Source organism: Pezoporus occidentalis, unplaced genomic scaffold (genome assembly GCF_034315485.1).
Source record: "Pezoporus occidentalis ecotype Australia unplaced genomic scaffold, CSIRO_AGI_Poc_V1 ctg21, whole genome shotgun sequence".
In the NCBI taxonomy this organism is placed as follows: Eukaryota; Metazoa; Chordata; class Aves; order Psittaciformes; family Psittacidae; genus Pezoporus; species Pezoporus occidentalis.
Genome location: NW_026913964.1, coordinates 5,418,332 through 5,436,832, shown reverse-complemented (window position 1 = coordinate 5,436,832; position 18,501 = coordinate 5,418,332). Strand labels below are relative to the sequence as shown.

General features: G+C 37.4%; 1 protein-coding gene across 3 annotated transcripts in view; it reads right to left on the bottom strand.

Annotated features, from left to right (window-relative positions):
* RASGRP1 (RAS guanyl releasing protein 1) overlaps positions 1-18,501 on the bottom strand; it is a 47,367-nt gene that overhangs the window by 3,515 nt on the left and 25,351 nt on the right. Inside the window, exons 5-17 of one of the 3 annotated variants that reach the window (XR_009964943.1) lie at positions 16,400-16,531; positions 15,152-15,305; positions 11,731-11,904; positions 10,924-11,040; positions 8,871-9,146; positions 7,344-7,424; positions 6,577-6,681; positions 5,460-5,569; positions 4,661-4,805; positions 3,913-3,949; positions 3,177-3,323; positions 1,032-1,405; positions 449-595 (exon numbers count right to left, since the gene is read on the bottom strand). Coding sequence is in view for 2 of the 3 variants with exons in the window: in XM_062619329.1 (XP_062475313.1) it covers positions 551-595; positions 1,032-1,405; positions 3,177-3,323; positions 3,913-3,949; positions 4,661-4,805; positions 5,460-5,569; positions 6,577-6,681; positions 7,344-7,424; positions 8,871-9,146; positions 10,924-11,040; positions 11,731-11,904; positions 15,152-15,305; positions 16,400-16,531 (1,897 nt within the window). In the remaining variant the exon portion in view is untranslated. Of the gene's footprint in view, positions 1-447; positions 596-1,031; positions 1,406-3,176; positions 3,324-3,912; positions 3,950-4,660; positions 4,806-5,459; positions 5,570-6,576; positions 6,682-7,343; positions 7,425-8,870; positions 9,147-10,923; positions 11,041-11,730; positions 11,905-15,151; positions 15,306-16,399; positions 16,532-18,501 lie in introns of those variants that run through there. The other 2 variants (XM_062619329.1, XM_062619328.1) reach the window with 2 other exon arrangements.

Genomic DNA, 18,501 nt, shown 5'->3' with positions numbered 1-18,501 from the left:
TGAGGGAGCAAGGACAAGTGTAAATTGTGGGACTGACATGAATGGGACAATTTAAAGAACCAGTGCTTACAAGTGCATCCCCACTTCAGATCCTTGTCTATATTGAATGGACTGTTGACTGAAAGAGAAATGGTCTGTACTGGAAAATTCTTGCTAATTGTCTTAATCTCTGTTTTAATAAACCAATCATCTTTTGTAAAAGATAAGCTCATATTATCAATAGCAAAGGATACTTTGAAAGTTACACTGAGCATACAAAGATCAGGCTGTGGTCCTGTTTCTGGACTGTTTTCATGTTTGTCTGTCTTAGAATAAAGACAGCAGTGATTAAGGTATGAAAATAAATCTGCCTTTGTCCTTCATAGCCATATCTGGATCATTCTCATTGCACTGTTGATACTGTGATAGTCTCTTTAATCTGTCTGGAAAGGTGTTTTTTTCTACAAACCTGAATTTGGGCCAAATCTGAGGTGACAGCCTTATGAATAGCTACTTTGTCAGAACACTTGTAGGGTAAGGTGAGCCACAACTGGGCTGATGCAGGTGAAATCTAGCAAGAGGCATCATGTCTGTTCACAGGAAAATTTCTTGGTGACTTAAAGTTATCAAAAAAAAAGAAAGGATTCACTGTCAGTTGAACAAAAGCAGAGCCTCCCTCCCCGCCCCACCACCCCTGGCCTTAGATATTCTGTCACTTAGGGGAGCAGAGGCTACCAAAAGCAGGAAGAAATTTAGGAGTCTTGTTACTTAGTTTACAGAATAACATGCTGTCCTAAGCGACTGGATTGTGATCATATTCTTGCTTATAACTTTTAAGACTGACAGGGATCAGTGTAATCATAACAAGGGCTTCAAAATTTATTCCCTAAGCCCTACACTAGTGCTAAAATTTATGCTTGAAATGAAGCATTACTGGAGTTAAAGTGGCTAAGAATTTATTATGCTATTACACTGGAGTAAGGTGACAACTTCCCACCCAGCCACCCCACCACCCCCCTCTCCAACCAGAATTTGTTTCATCATGTATGTACCTGCTCAAGTTCCTGGTATGAGGGTTTACAGCTATGATGCTCCTCCTTCTTTTTCTGGCTGGAGTCCTTGTTTTCCCATTTAACATATGCCTTTTTGCGGCCTAGAATTGGGCTTGGAAATGGGGATGGTGGAGCTAGCTGGAGATAAGGATTTTCTGGCATCTTATGTTCTTTCTTCTCAATCTGCCTATGAGATACATCACCAGCCAGCAGTACAGGATCAGTCTGTGTACCCTCGTGAACCACTGATGGTTTCAGTCTCACTGAGATTTTCTGAGCTGAGGAACCCATGAGCATAATGGTTCGGTCCTTACTGTCTTCACTGTGTTCCACTACTTCGCCATTAGGAAATGTAAACAGTCCTTCTTCTTGTCCTGTAGGATATATATGATAAATTGAGTCAAGATCTTATCCCAGGAAAGGAGAAACAGACTCACAGTAATTAAACACGGTTTTAAAATATAAACATTCTTTTTATGTTAACTGCTCTCCAAAATAGGTATCACTGGAAGTTTCTCACCATTGTGTCTCTCAAAACTCTTTGCATGTCTCAGTAACATAAATATGGATCAGCAAGAGGAAAACCGAGTGTGCCATCAAGATTAGCTAGAGGAAAACTTCTAGATGGCTACAGGGTTTTATATAGACCATCAGTCTTAGTGACTGGGCTGCAAAATTAAGCCTGGGTGTTAGTTCAGTGTTACCATAACTTGCAGCTGTAAGACAAAACTTATCCTCTTCATAAAGGTGAAATAATGAAATTTTTAGTTTTACACTGCTTTTGTATAGGTCATCCTAAAATACTTTTATTTGTGCAGTTAAAAGGGGAGGGGGGAAGAACCCACAATGTTAGAAGCAGTGGGTAAAAGATATGATTAAAGGATTTTAAAAAGATCTGTTTCAGACAAAGTAACTTCTGTCACTGGGAAGAAAACAAAATAAGACTGCATATTCACACACATGAGGGGAAAGAAAAAAGTCAGTCCAGTAGCTGCTGCAGGCTCTGGGGAATTACATGAGGATATGGATGAACAGATGAGGTTTACACCTTCTACCAAGACCTGAATTCTCACTCTTCAACGTGATATAGCCTTGAGAGGTACAACATTCTGGCACACTGGGTGATATGGGGCAACACACTGCAGCTCAACCTCCCTATAAGCATGACATCCCATGAGGTAGTTACTACGCAGTGCTGCAGCCATAGCAGGTGCCATCTTAGAAATGCATGTGGTCAGTTATCAAGAGAAATAGTCTGCATTATGCTAATAGAAAGCCTAAGATGGAATCCAGCACTATGAATCTTAAAAACAACACAAAAGATGGATATCAAAGTGACAAGAAGTAGATTTGAAGAACATTAGATAAAGGCAGGAGAGAAATTCAAAGAAAGTGAGTATTGAGAGATTTGGAACATCAAAATTCAAAACAAAAGTAGCCTGACATCTTAATCAAGGACAATGTTTTCTCCTTTGGAATTCTACATGGTAATACACAATATGAAAAGTTTATACACCTTTCATGCAAACTTTATACAGATGTAGAAGAAAATAAGAGAGAGTAGATTTCTGATTGAATGAAAGAGGACAGATGAAGAGGAGGAGTAGATTCAGCTGCTGAAGTGGAAAAATTAAATACAATTAGCTCCTGATCTTCCTAGTACGCAGATACGTAAGTAAACTGACTAACTGACTTTATAAACTCCGCATTAAAATCCAAGTCAGAACTGTAACAGTGCAGTGGTCAGTTAATGTGACAACAGTGGTAAAAACTGCTGAGTGTGCTAAGACCAGCTAGTCACAAGATGAGAGAATCAAGGGAACCTGCCAGCTGTTCAGTTTATCACATCTAGTTCTCATGAGACTCTGACAGAAGATTCAACCAGTTTTTGTGGCATTTGTGCAACACACATTATGTCATGTGACAAGAGATCTCCCAGAAAGGGAGCCTTTCATTACTCAGACAAGAACTGGAATGGCATTACTTGGTACAGGCTCACGCCTAGTTGTAGTTTACATGTTGATTAAACACTGCAGTTAACTAACAAAACCTAAGCTGATGCTGTACAACTCAGCTTTAAAAGGAAAAGGAGCAAAGGAAAGACTCTCTAGATCTTTTGATCTTTTTAATGTGATCTTTTCTCACCATGGAATTGCTCTTTGACTCCTACTGGGCAGAGGCTTGAAGCAAGAGCAGATGTTGGGCTGCTGTCTGGAATTGATGTTTTGGGTCTTCTCTTGCACTCTATTACAACCAGGTCTTTGCATTGCTTGTGACAGTTCATTCCACAGTCTACAAACAAAACACAGTTTACATGATTCAGTGGCTCTGTTGTAGCATCTAAGAAGATCAGTTCTTACACTGTACTGCCTCCCAAAGAAACAAGAAAGCTTCTTTGGTGTTCTATACATGTGTTACCTGTAACAGCATACATCTTGTAAACAGATCAATGACATCTCTTTACTATATACATAGAAAACTCCCTTTTCATTGTGAAAATACAAAACAGCGACATTCAGTCACAACAGCGTTCTGACTATAGGATTTGCAGAGAAAGCAGATACCTATATGAGGAAGAAAACTCTGCAAAATACATATTGTGTATGTGCTGCACAGTCTTCACAGTTTCAGCCCATTGGAATAGAAGGGTCTGGTCCCAAATCTGAATTCAGTGATGTTTTGCAAAGGGTTAAAGATATCAGTTATGAGTTCCTTCATCTTTGCATTTCTTCTGGACCATACATCTGACATACTATTCTTGAATCAGCCTTCTCCTCTCTGAGAGATCAGATTAAATAGGTCCCATAGCAATGGATCTCAGGATTATCAGATTATTATCATCAATTATAGATTAAAATTAACAAAGTATAAAGTACCTTACCTTTGCATCTGTATCCTTGTTTAATGACTCCCCATAGCTGACATTCAAACAAACAGAAAGAATTAATATATCTGTCTCCACATTGATAATGGATAAAAATCCACTAAAAGCTCCACTTATTTCTAAGATCTGAGCACCTGCAGAATATCTTGGGCTTCTATTGTTTTAGTGTTAAGGTCAAAATATGAACTATTTACCTCTTTAGCATAAGATATTTAAGAATATTTTATGTGTTCGTCAATCACAAACAAAATACCTTGAGCTAGTCTGTAATGAATACATCAGCAGACCTGACAGCCCCCAGAGAAGTTGTGGAGCTGGAGCAGATGGAAAATTCTATCTCAGCACCCTTGTCTGGTCCCAGCTAAACTGGGGATTGGTAGGACAGTAGTTTCACTAAATCTCTCTTTGCCACAGGCAGGGGGCATGTCATGTCTGTACAAGGACATGAGTTCTAACAGCCCCAAGGAGTGGAAGGCTCTGGATTTGGAAGTCTTGCCTGAGACTGACTGGTGACACAACCAAACACCACAAGGTGGGAGCTATGTTTAAATAAGTAATAGTACTGCAAGAGGAGTGTAAAGGGTACCTTAAATAGCTACACCAGACAGAAGCCTGGTGTTCCATATAGCTTCACTGGTGTTTTATATAGATCCATTTCTGTATATGACACATAGTGATTATGAGATTAAAAAAAAAGGCATTATTCTGAGCAGTGTTAACATAATTTACTAAAAGGTAAGCTTACAAATCCAGCACAGTTGTCGCAGAAAGTAGGTCTCAAGTAAGTGGTCTCTTGGAAGTTGTGAGCAAAGCCAAGTCCTAATTTGGAATAGATTGAGCTAGCCCTCATAAAGTAAGCTGTTATTTCATCCCTGCTAATCAGACCTTCCCTGAAAATAAAGAAGAAAAGCTGTTTGTGAGACACACATTTTCTTAACAGCATAAGGAGAATTAAACATATCTTTCTTCACAATTTAAAACGGAAAGAGTTTCACGGGCCAAAACCTGTAGTGATCTCGGTAATCTTGTCGACTGCTCCCAAAGTCTACAGAAACTTACCTACACATTTAAAATGCAGCCTGTAAGGATAAATAAAATATCTGCATATGCAATGCAACCTCAAAACTACTTCGTAGAAAAATCTCTGAATAATCATTATTGTATTTTTCCATGCTTCAATGTGTTAAGAATAATGTTCTTAATTTGACCAAAGTATACATTTCCCAATTCTCTATTTTTGAGGATCACATTCATTTTAGGAAAGTTCCTTAGTAGTATATACTGAATATAATTTAAAAAAAAATATATTTTTTTTTCTATTATCAGTTCTTCCTCCTACATCTGCCTGGTTACAACTTCTGTAAACTCATACAGATGCCATTCACAACACATTTAGAAAATGTTTTTGTCATATTTTCACTTCTATTTGTGGGTGAAGAGGATGATTTTACCACTGTAATGACAGAAATAAAATCTAAACACAAAACCCCAAAAAGCCCTCCAAAAACATGCTACAAAGTCGAATAGCAGGACTAGGTACTCACCAGTCCTTAGCCATTACACAAAATGAGAAAGGAAAACTGGCAGCTATCTTCTCAAATTCTTCCTGGGAAATGTATCCATCCTGATCATGGTCATAATTTTTGAAGACAGACTGTGCAAGGTAATATTAGAATGGTTTATAAGGAGAATGGACTGAATTACCACTTTAGAAAGTCTCCACAATATTTATGGATTTTCTCTCCCACTTTCTTCCAGTATCTATTAAACAGGGCCAACAGTCTAACTGTCTTTTTTGATTGAGATTAAAGAAGCATTAAGATATCTTGATTTGTAGCAAAACATAGGTAAGTCAACGTAGGCTGGACTAAATGCTTCACTACACAATCACATCGCTTTTTCAGTTTTGCTTTAAGATCATTATGTCCATGTTTACATATACAACTTGTACTAAATCCTCTCAATTAGTCTTCTCAGTGGTGATCTCTGCAGCTAAATCAGTGTAGCTGTCTGGTTTATTTCATCAGGTGAATGTTATGTGAAAAGTAGTTATATGACAGAATTGTCATGTAGACACCTATTTCCACGTTACTGTCTCTTGCCCTAAGGCAAGGAGCACCCCTAGGCCAAATTTAGAAATGTATTCCAAACCAGCATGTATCAAAGCATACCTAGCAAAATTAGAAGTGTCTAGAAGGAGAAGAGACGAAGCAAGGATGCAAAGACAAACTCTTTACCTCTCTCTGTCATTTTCAGAATCAACCACCTGAACATACTGAACGGTTTCCAAAAAAGCAGGTGACCCATAAGAGAGAAGCAGCAATGGCTGCTAGTGGTTAAAGCCACTGAGAGGCCCACTTTCAGACCAAATAACATGATGTTAGAATCCCTGGTAGAAATGGACTCCCTGACTCCTTGGAAGAATGTCACTGGCATTCACACTCCCTACTGGTTCCTTAGCTATTTAAGGAATTTCCTTCCATGCCTCATCAGCCACTGCTGCTATTTACAGCTATGCGGTAATATCTGTTTATGAGGACAGGTGTGCTTATAAACTCAGCACAGCTTTGAATGAGTCCGGTATTTTTTCCCTTCTTTCTACCTCCTCATACCTAGAGATTAAGGGTATGAGTGAAATGTAAATGGGCCAACCATACTTACATCTACCATCCTCTGAACATGTTTGCTGATGGTTTTTGGATCAGGTTTTGGGGCTACTCCTGAGGCCCAGTCTGCAACTACTGGTGGTCTGGAAGGTGTCAAAGGCTAGAATAAATTGAATGGAACTTCATTAGTACCACATGGAAAGATTTTCTGGATTACACTTCTGTCATTTGTGACAAATGGCCTCTTGGACCCAACATCATACTTTTGATAATTACATGATACGTCAGAGTAAGCTCTTCCCTGAACTGTCCAAAACAGTGGCTGTTCCTTCAATTATTACAGTTCACCAACAGCCCTGTAAATTCACAATTTTTTCCATATGTATAAAACAGGAACAAAACTACAATATAACACTCATGGGTTTCATCACTTAAGTCACATAAGAATTCTTCATTTAAAAGAATCAGTATCAATTGCCCATATTGAGCCTGATGTCATGCCTCTGCACAAGTAACTTCATTTGTGTTTGTATTCATATTATAAAACCTGATATGGTGTCAACTCTCCCATGTATTCTAGCTTAGGTTTCATCATCAACTAAACAATTTATTCTTTAACATATTCTGCTCAGTCTATAAAGGTGAAATGTTTTCAATTTAGCATAAAATAAAATAAAACAAAATAAAATAAAATAAAATAAAATAAAATAAAATAAAATAAAATAAAATAAAATAAAATAAAATAAAATTAATGCAAGGGATAAGTTATGTTAATCATTAAATTTATGGTCTTTTTCACAAAGACTCTATAAAAGCCCTTACAGCAGCTCGGTGACTTCGTGGCTCTCGTGCATATGAAAGCTCATAAATTTCATCTTCTGTGTAGTAAAGATCAAGGGACAGCTGCAATCAAACACAAAATTAGTTTAATTCCAAACCAGTCACTACCCCTTGATAAACCTGTTCCTGGTGTGCATGAGTACTTTTCTGAGGATTTTGGCAGCACCTAGAAAAAATGCATGTGAGCTGCACAGGGGTTCACCGTGATTTGAAATGGGTACATTTCTAAATTCCAGACTGTTATTGTCATTATCTGGAAATCTGTATCATTACACAGCCACAGTCATCAGCACAGGAAGTGACTGTAGGCATAATTAGCAGTCAGTTAATAAGTAACCTGAAAAAAAACATTACTTCCATAATATTCAAGTGGTCTGTTGTGCAACTAAGCACAAAAGCACCACTCCAATGAAACTGTCCATCAAGCCAAATTCTCAGAAAACTCTTGTTTAAGCTTGTCATATTTATCCAAACCAGCTGTGGTTGACTGTATTGAACTAAGAAGTACACGATGAAGACAGAAGATGGGCTTGAATATATTTAGTGAGAACCTTTAGGTCTCAATGGCAATTACATACAGTGAGAAATATTACAGCTGGGTATATAAAGGAAATAGAAAAACTCTTCAAATTTATACTTTCGGTTTTGCATATGTCCTTGAAAATAGTATAGCAGATACAAATTCCAAGCTGACATTAAAGACTGGTAACATTTTTAACTATTTGCATGAAAATACACTAGACACGATTGAATAGAAAACCCACACATAAATATGTTACAAGCCTCAATCTATAGCAAGCCCAAAGAAAGTATAAACTTGTTAAGAGAGTCAACACTACTGTAGTCATAGGTATATAAACAAGAAATCAAAATATGCTATTTTAACCAATTAATAACCTTATTCAAATTGCACACATGCAACAGCTTTCTGTGAACAACTGCAAACATTATGTTGTAGTCATAATAGTGAATAATTTTAAATTCTTAGGGAAATAAAAGTAGTTTCTGACACTCAAAAACAAATGTTCAAATGTTACTTCTATGAATTTTTGACTAATGTATGGAAGTATTAATACTTCTTCAAACTGATTTGCCTGCTAATGGGAAAGCAGATGACTGAAGGAAACAGAAGGAGAAAGACTGTTGGAAAAATCCAGGAACAAACGGGAAAGTTATGTGCCCTGAAATGCTAGCAGATTAGAAGATCCTGCTCTGAAATGAAGTATATCTCTTAATTTATGTCCTGTCATATATAGCATATATAATAAACATTTCCTTGCCTTATAGAAAGAATTGTAAGCATACTGCTGAACTGACACTTCTACCATTGCTGCCAGATAAATCAGTATCACTAACTTTTTCCTCTTCTATTATTGCACATTCCATTAAGGAAAGAAAAATATTACAGTATTATGTATTTATAATTAATAGAATTCTCTACTTAGTTGCTTGAGAGGTATATAAAATTATTTTTTAAATTGAGGTATTTATCTCATCTAACAGACTTACTGTAAGTAAATGAACAAGGTCCATATTAGCCTCCAGGGGAAGTGGCATTTCCTGAAGTTGTATCAGCTCATTTATGTGGTTATACAGAGAGTACAGTTTGTATATGTTAATTTTTTTGTCCTCCAAGTAGTCTGGCATGCCCTCATAAAGTGATATCAAGTCTTTCAGGTGGACCCCAAGTATTGGGATCTTAAAGTTACTGCACTCATTATAGGCACGTCGGTAACTATCATAATTTCTGTATGATGAAAGCAGTTCCGTCATTTCATTAAACACCTAAAAATAAAACCAAAAAAATCAAAATTGGTTGCTGGTTTTATTCTGCTCATACAGCACAAAAATTTCCCATGTTATTATTATTGGGTTTACTTGCAATGACTCTTTAAACGCTTTTTTAAAGCTTTAGGTTTCAAATGAAAGCTAGGTATTTACCTCACTTAATTTAACTATCTAGAATATATAATCGATAATATTATATATTATAATAATATAATAATATTATAGCTATAATAATAGATAATATTATAGTATATAATGTAGGAAGACCAGCATTAATGCTGGTAAAAGAAATAGGTTCCTCTCAGATCAAGGGGATGTGTATGTAGATAATGCATAGCACAAGCTCTCTGACCTCCATAAAAGCCATCATCTTCACCTTAAAATGTGGAATGCAATTCTTCAGCTTCCAGGTCAACAGCTGGAATTGCTGGAATTGGAGTCTTGGCAGAGAAACCCTACATTGTGATATGGTCCCATCACAGCATGACCAGAACTCCTACTACAGTTCAAGGTGGCACATCTGTGCTTTTCAGAAAACTTTTTATTCCATGGAAATGAAGAAAAAACAGTATATTTGACTTGTTGCAAAGACCAAATGAATCTTAAGTCTACCAGTATAAATATTTCCCTTGTGTAAAACCATAAAGGTACTGATTCTTAACCTTATAAAATCAATGGACTGATGTTTTCTTGTGGAAGTTCCATCTAACCCCTTGATTTTTAACCTTTGCAAACTATTTGTTAAACTTTAAAGTGTGTTCTCAAGACACTTATTAAGAGCCTTTATTTACTTGCTTTCTGTTGGGGCTTGTATACAGTATCTTGCCATAAAGAAGTTACTCAAATGATGGACAGACACATAGGTAGTCCACTTCTTGTAATGACAAAATTTGTAAAACAATATGCTTCTAATATAAGCTTGATAACTGGTTTTTACAGAACATGAGAGCTGCAACAGTTATCAGTAGGAGGTCATATTTCTGGTCTATACTTCAGGTATGCACTGTTCATTCAAACTGATTATACTGTGATTAAAACAGGTTCATTAGATACCTATGCAAAATCTTTCAGGCTCTAAACAAGTTAAAATAATACAGCATATTAATCTCTCAAGAAGCCATTTCACTGCTAAAAAATATGCTTTTCTTCACAGTTTTAGTAGGCAGAATCTCAAAAAAATGTATCTGTATTCCACAAGAATTCAAATGGAAATTACAACTGATTCCTAACATTTCATCGTATGTCAATGTGTGCATAGTAGGACTAAGTTTGTTCATGTCTGAACTAGCTAAAATCTGTCCCAGAGAAATCAGATGAACAAAACCAGTCCTTTCAGTTTTAAACTCAAAGTGCAGAGCTCTGTGCTAGTATTCATAGACTCGAGATGGTCAATGTTGCAATCAGTGACAATAGTTTTTTTCCTCAAATGTTCTAGGATCCAATCCTCTGCTTTTGTGCTTGAATGCTATTCTGTACAACTGCAAATAAATGAAAATGCAGCTTGTTGCATCTAAGTATTCAAAGAGAAACCTTAGAGAAGCTATAGAAATCTTGAAGAAAAGTGGGGTTGTAAGTGTAGGAGTAACTGGCACTGTAGAGATGAAATAACAAAGAAAACCCCTCCAAAACCAAAGGAATTCTTTCTTTTTTTTTTGTTTTTTCTCTCCTGGTTTTCTCTCCATCTTGTTCAACGAAATAAGATTTTTTTGTGTGTGTGCAGCAACAAAAAAAAGCTAAAGGCCATCTTTGTAAAACTTAGAGGAGTGATACCAACCTTAATTACATCATGAGGAACACATGAGCTTGTTTCCTTGAGTCTGGAAATTGAGCTGTGACAGAGACCTCCTATCACTGCCATTAATGTATTGAAGTTCTGCAGCTGGTGGAGCTTCTGTGTTGACATAACAAAATATAATTTATTAAAGTTCAAGTTGTTCACTACACACATCCAAATTTCCTCTACCGTCTTCCTCTAAAGTCTTACAAGTTTTGTGCAGTATCCATTTTGGTAATGAGCTGTGATTTTACTGGGTGCAACATACTTATTCTACTGTTATTAGATATTAATTCTGAAGATACACTAAATCTTCAAAGTACTTCCTTAGTACTTCTCCCTCTTCCCACAGCCTACCACAACTAGGAAACGCTGCCTATTATCTTGATTATGATTGCAGTTGAATTAGTATGCAAAGATTACCAATAGGACCATATCTCTTCTTTTATCCAGTAAGTCACATCTAGTAGAAATGCTTCTAATTATGGCCAAAGGCATAATAGTGGTTCATGCTTTGGACAGGGACAGTCACAGCTTGGAATCTCACTAGGTGATCCAAAAATAAGACTAGTTTTTCAGTGAAACCAGGGTTTTTTTAGAATGAATATGAGAAAGTAATGGTGCCATAATATCTGAATAGCTGATGTGAAACCACAGCATACATAAATATCCATGCTGTATGTATGAACCAGGAGACCAGTACCAACACTCCCAGCCAACCCTACAGTAGCAGCATGGGAAGAACACCTTAAGTGCTGTATCACAGAAAGACAAAATAAATGCTACACATGTCAAAATTTAACTGACCTGTGCAACATGAATGAACTTGATGAACACTTCAGCCCGAAGCTGTGGTGTTGGTCTGCTGAGAACCATCAGCTGCACCCACTGAGAGATACCATTGCAAAGAGCAATTGATCTTTCCATTGTTGGATTCTCCTTCACACAACTATTCACAATGTAGTTCTGATAATCTGAGAACTTAAAAAAACCAAACAACCAAAAAAATAAAAAAACCCAAATCGAAACAAAACAACAAACAAAACAGCGTAAACGAAAACTCATATACCTCATGATCTGTGTGCAGATAAAAGCCTGCTTTTCAAATGAAACATGCAAGATATATTTTACACCTTAAATATCCATACGACTGAAATTTCTCCTTGGTCAAACCTTTGTTCAGTTCAAAGCAGAAGGCTTCAACTAATTGAATTAGCTGAAAGCATCTTTTTGCCATATTTTGTATCACACCATTTACATCATACATCTCAGGAGCCTCAGCTCTCATAAAATTTAGGATGATGGCTATCCTCCCAGCTCAGTGGCTCCTTAGATACACTGAATCTAAGCTTCAACAGGGAAGGTTCAACTGAATTTAAAGTGTAATTTAGTAACTCAGTGATAGTTTAAGGAAATTAAGTGTTCAGTTTATGTATGTAGGTCACACTTCTGAATTAAGCTATACTAATACAAAAAGCAAGTTCAATGACATTAATATAAAACTTATACAAGACCATTAAGAATGAGGGCTACAGATTTGTTAATATTTTTAATGCAGCTTGTGAGATTCTCTTATTTAACCAAAATGTTATAAAATTGTTCTGTAGACACCTGTATGTACGAAATTGATTTTTTTTAAGCCATTCTTATCGGTAAAGTCAAGAAGAAGCAATCATTTGGTTTTGTTCATGCAATGCTTACCCATTCTCTTGATTTATCCAATAACAAGAATACACAAGAATTTGAATCATCAGAAAATGCGACATAGGGTTTATATATCCATTCTTTACTATGATCACTAATACTAATATTTTACCAAAAATTCATAGCTTTAATAGAGACATATTGCTTTCTTAAGGCCATAAGAGTATGCTGAATGGCATTGATCCTTAAGAAAAGGTCATAAATTGTCAGGCTGCTATTTCTTTTTTCTCTTCCTCTCTCACTTTCTCTCCACTTTTCAATTTTTCCACACATTTAATAAGAACTATTAACATTTTAAAAAGCAGATATGACAGCAGACATCTCTGGATTTGTCCTCTTATTAAATTAATAATAAGTAACAGTAATAAGTAGGGCTGTCTCTGAGATTACATAGTACTTACTTAAAATTACTGTTTGAATTTTGAACCCCAGCCAGATTTGGCTGGATCTTGAAATTTAAGCAACCACTTTATACAGATAGATAATTTTTCAATATCTGACTACATAATTACAGACTTCATAGCAGTTACAGTACAATTATGAAGCGGTTTGATTAGTTTATATTTTATTCCCGGCAGCTCTCACCTTCAGAAAAGAATTTTTTTTTTAATGCTGAACAAATTTATATCTAATATCCTACTTAAAGTTTTGAAATAATTTTGGTGTAAGAATTATTAAGGAGGTCAGCTTTAACAAGATTGTTAATGGCAGATAGGTAAAGAAGTCCAGGTACTTCAATAATTCAGGAGTCTGGGATTGCAATGACTAACTTATGAGTCTCAACAAGAAAAGAGAATCCAGATTCTTACAAAAGAGTGTACCTCCCTGTATTTTGTAACTCTAAGTTAAAATGGTTTCCAAACACCAGCATATCTGCCATTTTTGCTCTGTGAACACCACTCCCTGCATTTTTCTTCGCTGCAAGATATATGGTGTCTGAAAGATTTTGCTGTGCTATGTATGTTTAGGGGATAAGTATTTCTTCCTGATTTTCAAATGACTGAACCAATGAATAGTTATTCCTGTGACTGATAACAAGCAAGTAATTTGCAGCCTGTCTCCCAGGATATGCTGCCATGTTAGAATAACAAAAGGATTCTGTGGCTTAGCATACCATAAACATATTCTGCAAAGAGTTAATCTATACAGCTATTTATTAATTACACATTATTTTCCAATCTGAGGTCTTGGTAACTCAATTTATACCAAAACATATGCAGGACCCAGCACATGAAATGTGAACAAGTATGTAATTGTTGGAACTCCATGACACATCTGACACTCTATGCTCATTAATCATTAATTACTTTTTGTCTGCACAGAGCTTGAAAATGCGAAGAGTTATATAAGCTTTGCATATTATTACTGCCTACAGGCAGCAATCTGTGCATGACTTTGCTTCTATGTCTTTTTGAATTTAACAAAACATGAAGAGTCAAGTACTGTCAGCTAAAAAAAAAAACAAAACAATAACACACAACAGTGAAATTTTCCACAATCTGTTGAGAGCCCCTCTCCTGGTGAAACTTCATCATCAAATTGTGTTTCAAAAAAGAAAGAAATAAAACCAAACTCAAATCAACCCAAACCACTAAATAACAAAAACAAACAAAAAACCCTAAAAACCCCACTTTGCTTTCTTTGTTGTCATCACACTGACTTTGAAACCACCTTAGAATTTGGTCTCTAATGTTCACTTTTCTTTTCCATCTGTGAACTGTATCAGGTTTGAATAGAAGTAATGCTGTAGCATACAAGGGTGCAAGCCAGGGTGCATGGGGAATTTAGCATCTTATATGCTGCCAACATAGCTGAAAAAACAAAGCAAATGAAAGAAAACATAAATCCCTACAAAAGGAAAAGATAAATCCTTAAAAATCGTTTGTGTACTCGAAAGCTTGTGTAATAAAATATTTTAAACCCCCTCTTACATTAAAAAATGGCATTTTCTCAATTGTTTCCTCATCCCTAGTCTTTATTTTGTTATGCACAATACAAAATGGCAAGCAGAGTCCAGTGGACTTCTGTACAGACAGTCCATTAGTCACTGCAAAAGAATGCTGCACTGTTTTCTACAGCCACAGGAGGTTAGCATTCTAGGAGAATATTCCAAGTTTCCTTCATCCCATCTCGGCCTGGTTACTGACTTGAGTCAAAGGAGGCTGCTTGTTCCTGTGCCATACACCACTTGCTCTAACAGAAAGATAATTTGGAAGAAGACCAAATGTTTACTTCTCTTCCTTCCAACTGACCTTGCCCCAACTCTGTTCCACAGTTGCTTAAAAGGTTCACTCTCTCTCTCTCAAATGACTGCAGCAAAAGGGTATGTACTCAGAATAAGTGCCACTGGCCACCTTCAACACTCGTCAAACAAGAGTCTGGACACAGACTCAGATCGTCCAACAGCTTACACTGCAGGGTTAATCTTATAATATTACCCCTCTCCCATGTTTTCTATATTCTTCATATCTTTCTTTAAAATAAGTAAGTACATAAATAGATTTAAAAAATAAAAATCACTTACTGATATTCTTCTGAAAGACTTAAATTCAAGATAGGTAAGGTGGTCTGATAGCTCCTCCGGCTCAAGGTGATCAAAAAGAAGTGAGACTTTACGTTTCTTACTGGTGTTGGTCTTTACACGCTGTGTCAACTTCCTAGACCAATCCCTAGAATTTCTTTTAGACAAAACAGAATTACCCTGAGTTAGTAGTCTGAAGAGCAAAATTTTTGTCTCTCCCTAATACAAAAATATCACTGTTTTCAGTCCTTACTCAATAAAAAGTGAGTTATTTGAATTTCTAAACAGCTAGTTCCTCTTATACATTTGAGATTGCATGACAAAATACTGTTTAGTCTTTATACTGATGTAGCAAGTACAATATAACTATTATTACTAAACAGCACGAGATTATATATTGCACTTCCAGAACTACTATCCATAACTTTGTCTTCAGTGAACAGATCCAGTGCTCCTCCAATTAATAATTCTTACAGGTTTCCTTGACGAGCCTGAGTATGAACTCTAGCCCTACACTATTCACACATAGAGTAATGAAATTCAATTGAATTTGAAAAAGTAAAAAACCTCTTTCATAACCAGATATAAAATGTATGCCAAATTCTGCTCTGCTTTTGCCTGTACATTTCCAACCAAAGTACAAATTGACACTGTTACAGAGTTCCACAGAGCTATCTTAGTCTCCTTGATAACAGGGAAGGTTTTCTTCCCAAGAAAGAACTATATGATGTATAGCTGTAGGATTTTTTCTTGACAGGACAAGTAATCTTCTAACTAAAATCACAGAATCAAGAGTTTTACAATGTAATAAACTACATCTTTTCACTTACCTTTGTTGTTAAAAATATAAACACACTTTTTTAACCTCATCTGTTTTAACCAATCAAAGTATATTCTCCTCTCTCATTGACTTCAAGTGATCCTTCAAAGTCATTAGGCCTCTACAAATTTTCTAGGTTCCCTGGATAGAGTAAAATTTATCTAGCATAGAGAATCAGCATAAAGTCTACAGTGCAGTTAAATTCAACCTAAGCCATTCTTGAAATATATTCTGTTTCTCTATGTAATATATATATATATAAAACATCTATAATGAAGTGTAAACTCTTCTGAGGATAGGTAATATATGACTTATAAATTTAACCCACTGTAGGACAATTATGCTGCTATACTGGAGAGACATTATATTTGAATACAGGAAATTCAGAGCAAAAGTTTGTTTTCTGAGCATATTGAGACTTCAGCACTCACATTTGAGTTGTGTCAATTAGATGATAGTGTAACTCCTCACCATTAGCTTTAACCAGTTCTTGAAATTCCTCCATAGTTGTGGATAGTTTAGAATCCATTTTGAACATAACCCAGAACTCTGTAATCCAATACCTATTGCACATTGAAAATACAGAAACACAAAAATAAAGTTTTACTCTAACACCAGGAAGGCTGAAAAGTGATCCAGAATCATTTCAAGTGACTGAGTGGAATTACTAGAGGAGAATTACTCACTGAATACAATAGTTTGCTGAATACAATAGAATTACCTACTGAATACAATACAATAGCTGCAATATCCCACTTCATTTTTTCAATAGACCTATACAATAATCATGGAATCATAGAATCATAGAATCGTTAGGGTTGGAAAGGACCTTAAGATCATCTAGTTCCACCCCTCCTGTCATGGGCAGGGACACCTCACACTAAATCATATCACCCAAGGCCTCGTCCAACCTGGTCTTGAACACTGCCAGGGATGGAGGATTCACAACCTCCCTGGGCAACCTATTCCAGTGCCTCACCACCCTAACAGGAAAGAATTTCCTTCTTATATCCAACCTAAACTTCCCCTGATTAAGTTTTAACCCATTACCCCTTGTCCTATCACTACAGTCCCTAATGAAGAGTCCCTCCCCAGCATCCCTATAGCCCCCCTTCAGATACTGGAAGGCTGCTATGAGGTCTCCACGCAGCCTTCTCTTCTCCAGGCTGAACAGCCCCAACTTCCTCAGCCTATCTTCATACAGGAGGTGCTCCAGTCCCCTGATCATCCTCGTGGCCCTTCTCTGGACTTGTTCCAACAGTTCTATGTCCTTTTTATGTTGAGGACACCAGAACTGCACACAATACTCCAGGTGAGGTCTCACAAGAACAGAGCAGAGGGGCAGGATCACCTCCTTCGACCTGCTGGTCACGCTCCTTTTGATGCAGCCCAGGATACGGTTGGCTTTCTGGGCTGCAAGCGCACACTGAAGCTGGCTCATGTTCATTTTCTCATCAACCAACACCCCCAAGTCCTTCTCCACAGGACTGCTCTGAATCTCTTCTCTGCCCAACCTGCAGCTGTGCCTGGGATTGCTCTGACCCAGGTGTAGGACCTTGCACTTGGCATGGTTAAACTTCATGAGGTTGGCAGCAGCCCACCTCACAAGCGTGTCAAGGTCCCTCTGGATGGCATTCCTTCCCTCCAGGCTATCAACCGAACCACACAGCTTGGTGTCATCGGCAAACTTGCTGAGGGCGCACTCAATCCCACTGTCCGTGTCAGTGACGAAGATGTTAAGACCAGTCCCAACACCGATCCCTGAGGGACACCACTCGTTACTGGTCTCCAGCTGGACACTGAGCCATTGACCACATCTCTTTGTGTGCGGCCATCCAGCCAGTTCTTTATCCACCCAGTGGTCCATCCACCAAATTGATGTCTCTCCAATTTAGAAACAAGGATGTCGTGTGGGACAGTGTCGAACGCTTTGCACAAGTCCAGGTAGATGACATCAGCTGCTCTACCCCTGTCCATCATAGAAGGCCACCAAATTGGTCAGGCAGGATTTGCCCTTAGTGAAGCCATGCTGGCTGTCACCAAGCACCTTGTTGATTTTCATGTGCCTTAGCATGCCTTCCAGGAGAATCTGCTCCAAGATTTTGCCAGGCACAGAGGTGAGACTGACTGGTCAGTAATTCCCTGGGTCATCCATTTTCCCCTTCTTGAAAATGGGGGTTATATTTCCCTTTTTCCAGTCATCGGGAACTTCACCTGACTGCCATGATTTCTCAAATATGATGGCCAGCGGCTTCGCAACTTCATTTGCCAGCTCCTTCAGGACCCACGGATGAATCTCATCAGGACCCATGGACTTGTGCACATTCAGATTTTTAAGATGGTCTCGAACCAGATCCTCTCCTACAGTGGGCACAAGGTCTTCATTCTCACAGTGCCTGCATCTGCCTTCCAAGACTTGGGTGGTGCAGTCAGAGCCTTTGGCAGTGAAGACTGAAGCAAAGAAGTCATTCAGAACCTCAGCCTTCTCCAAATCCTGTGTAGCTAGTTCTCCCGAGAGCTTCCTGAGGGGGCC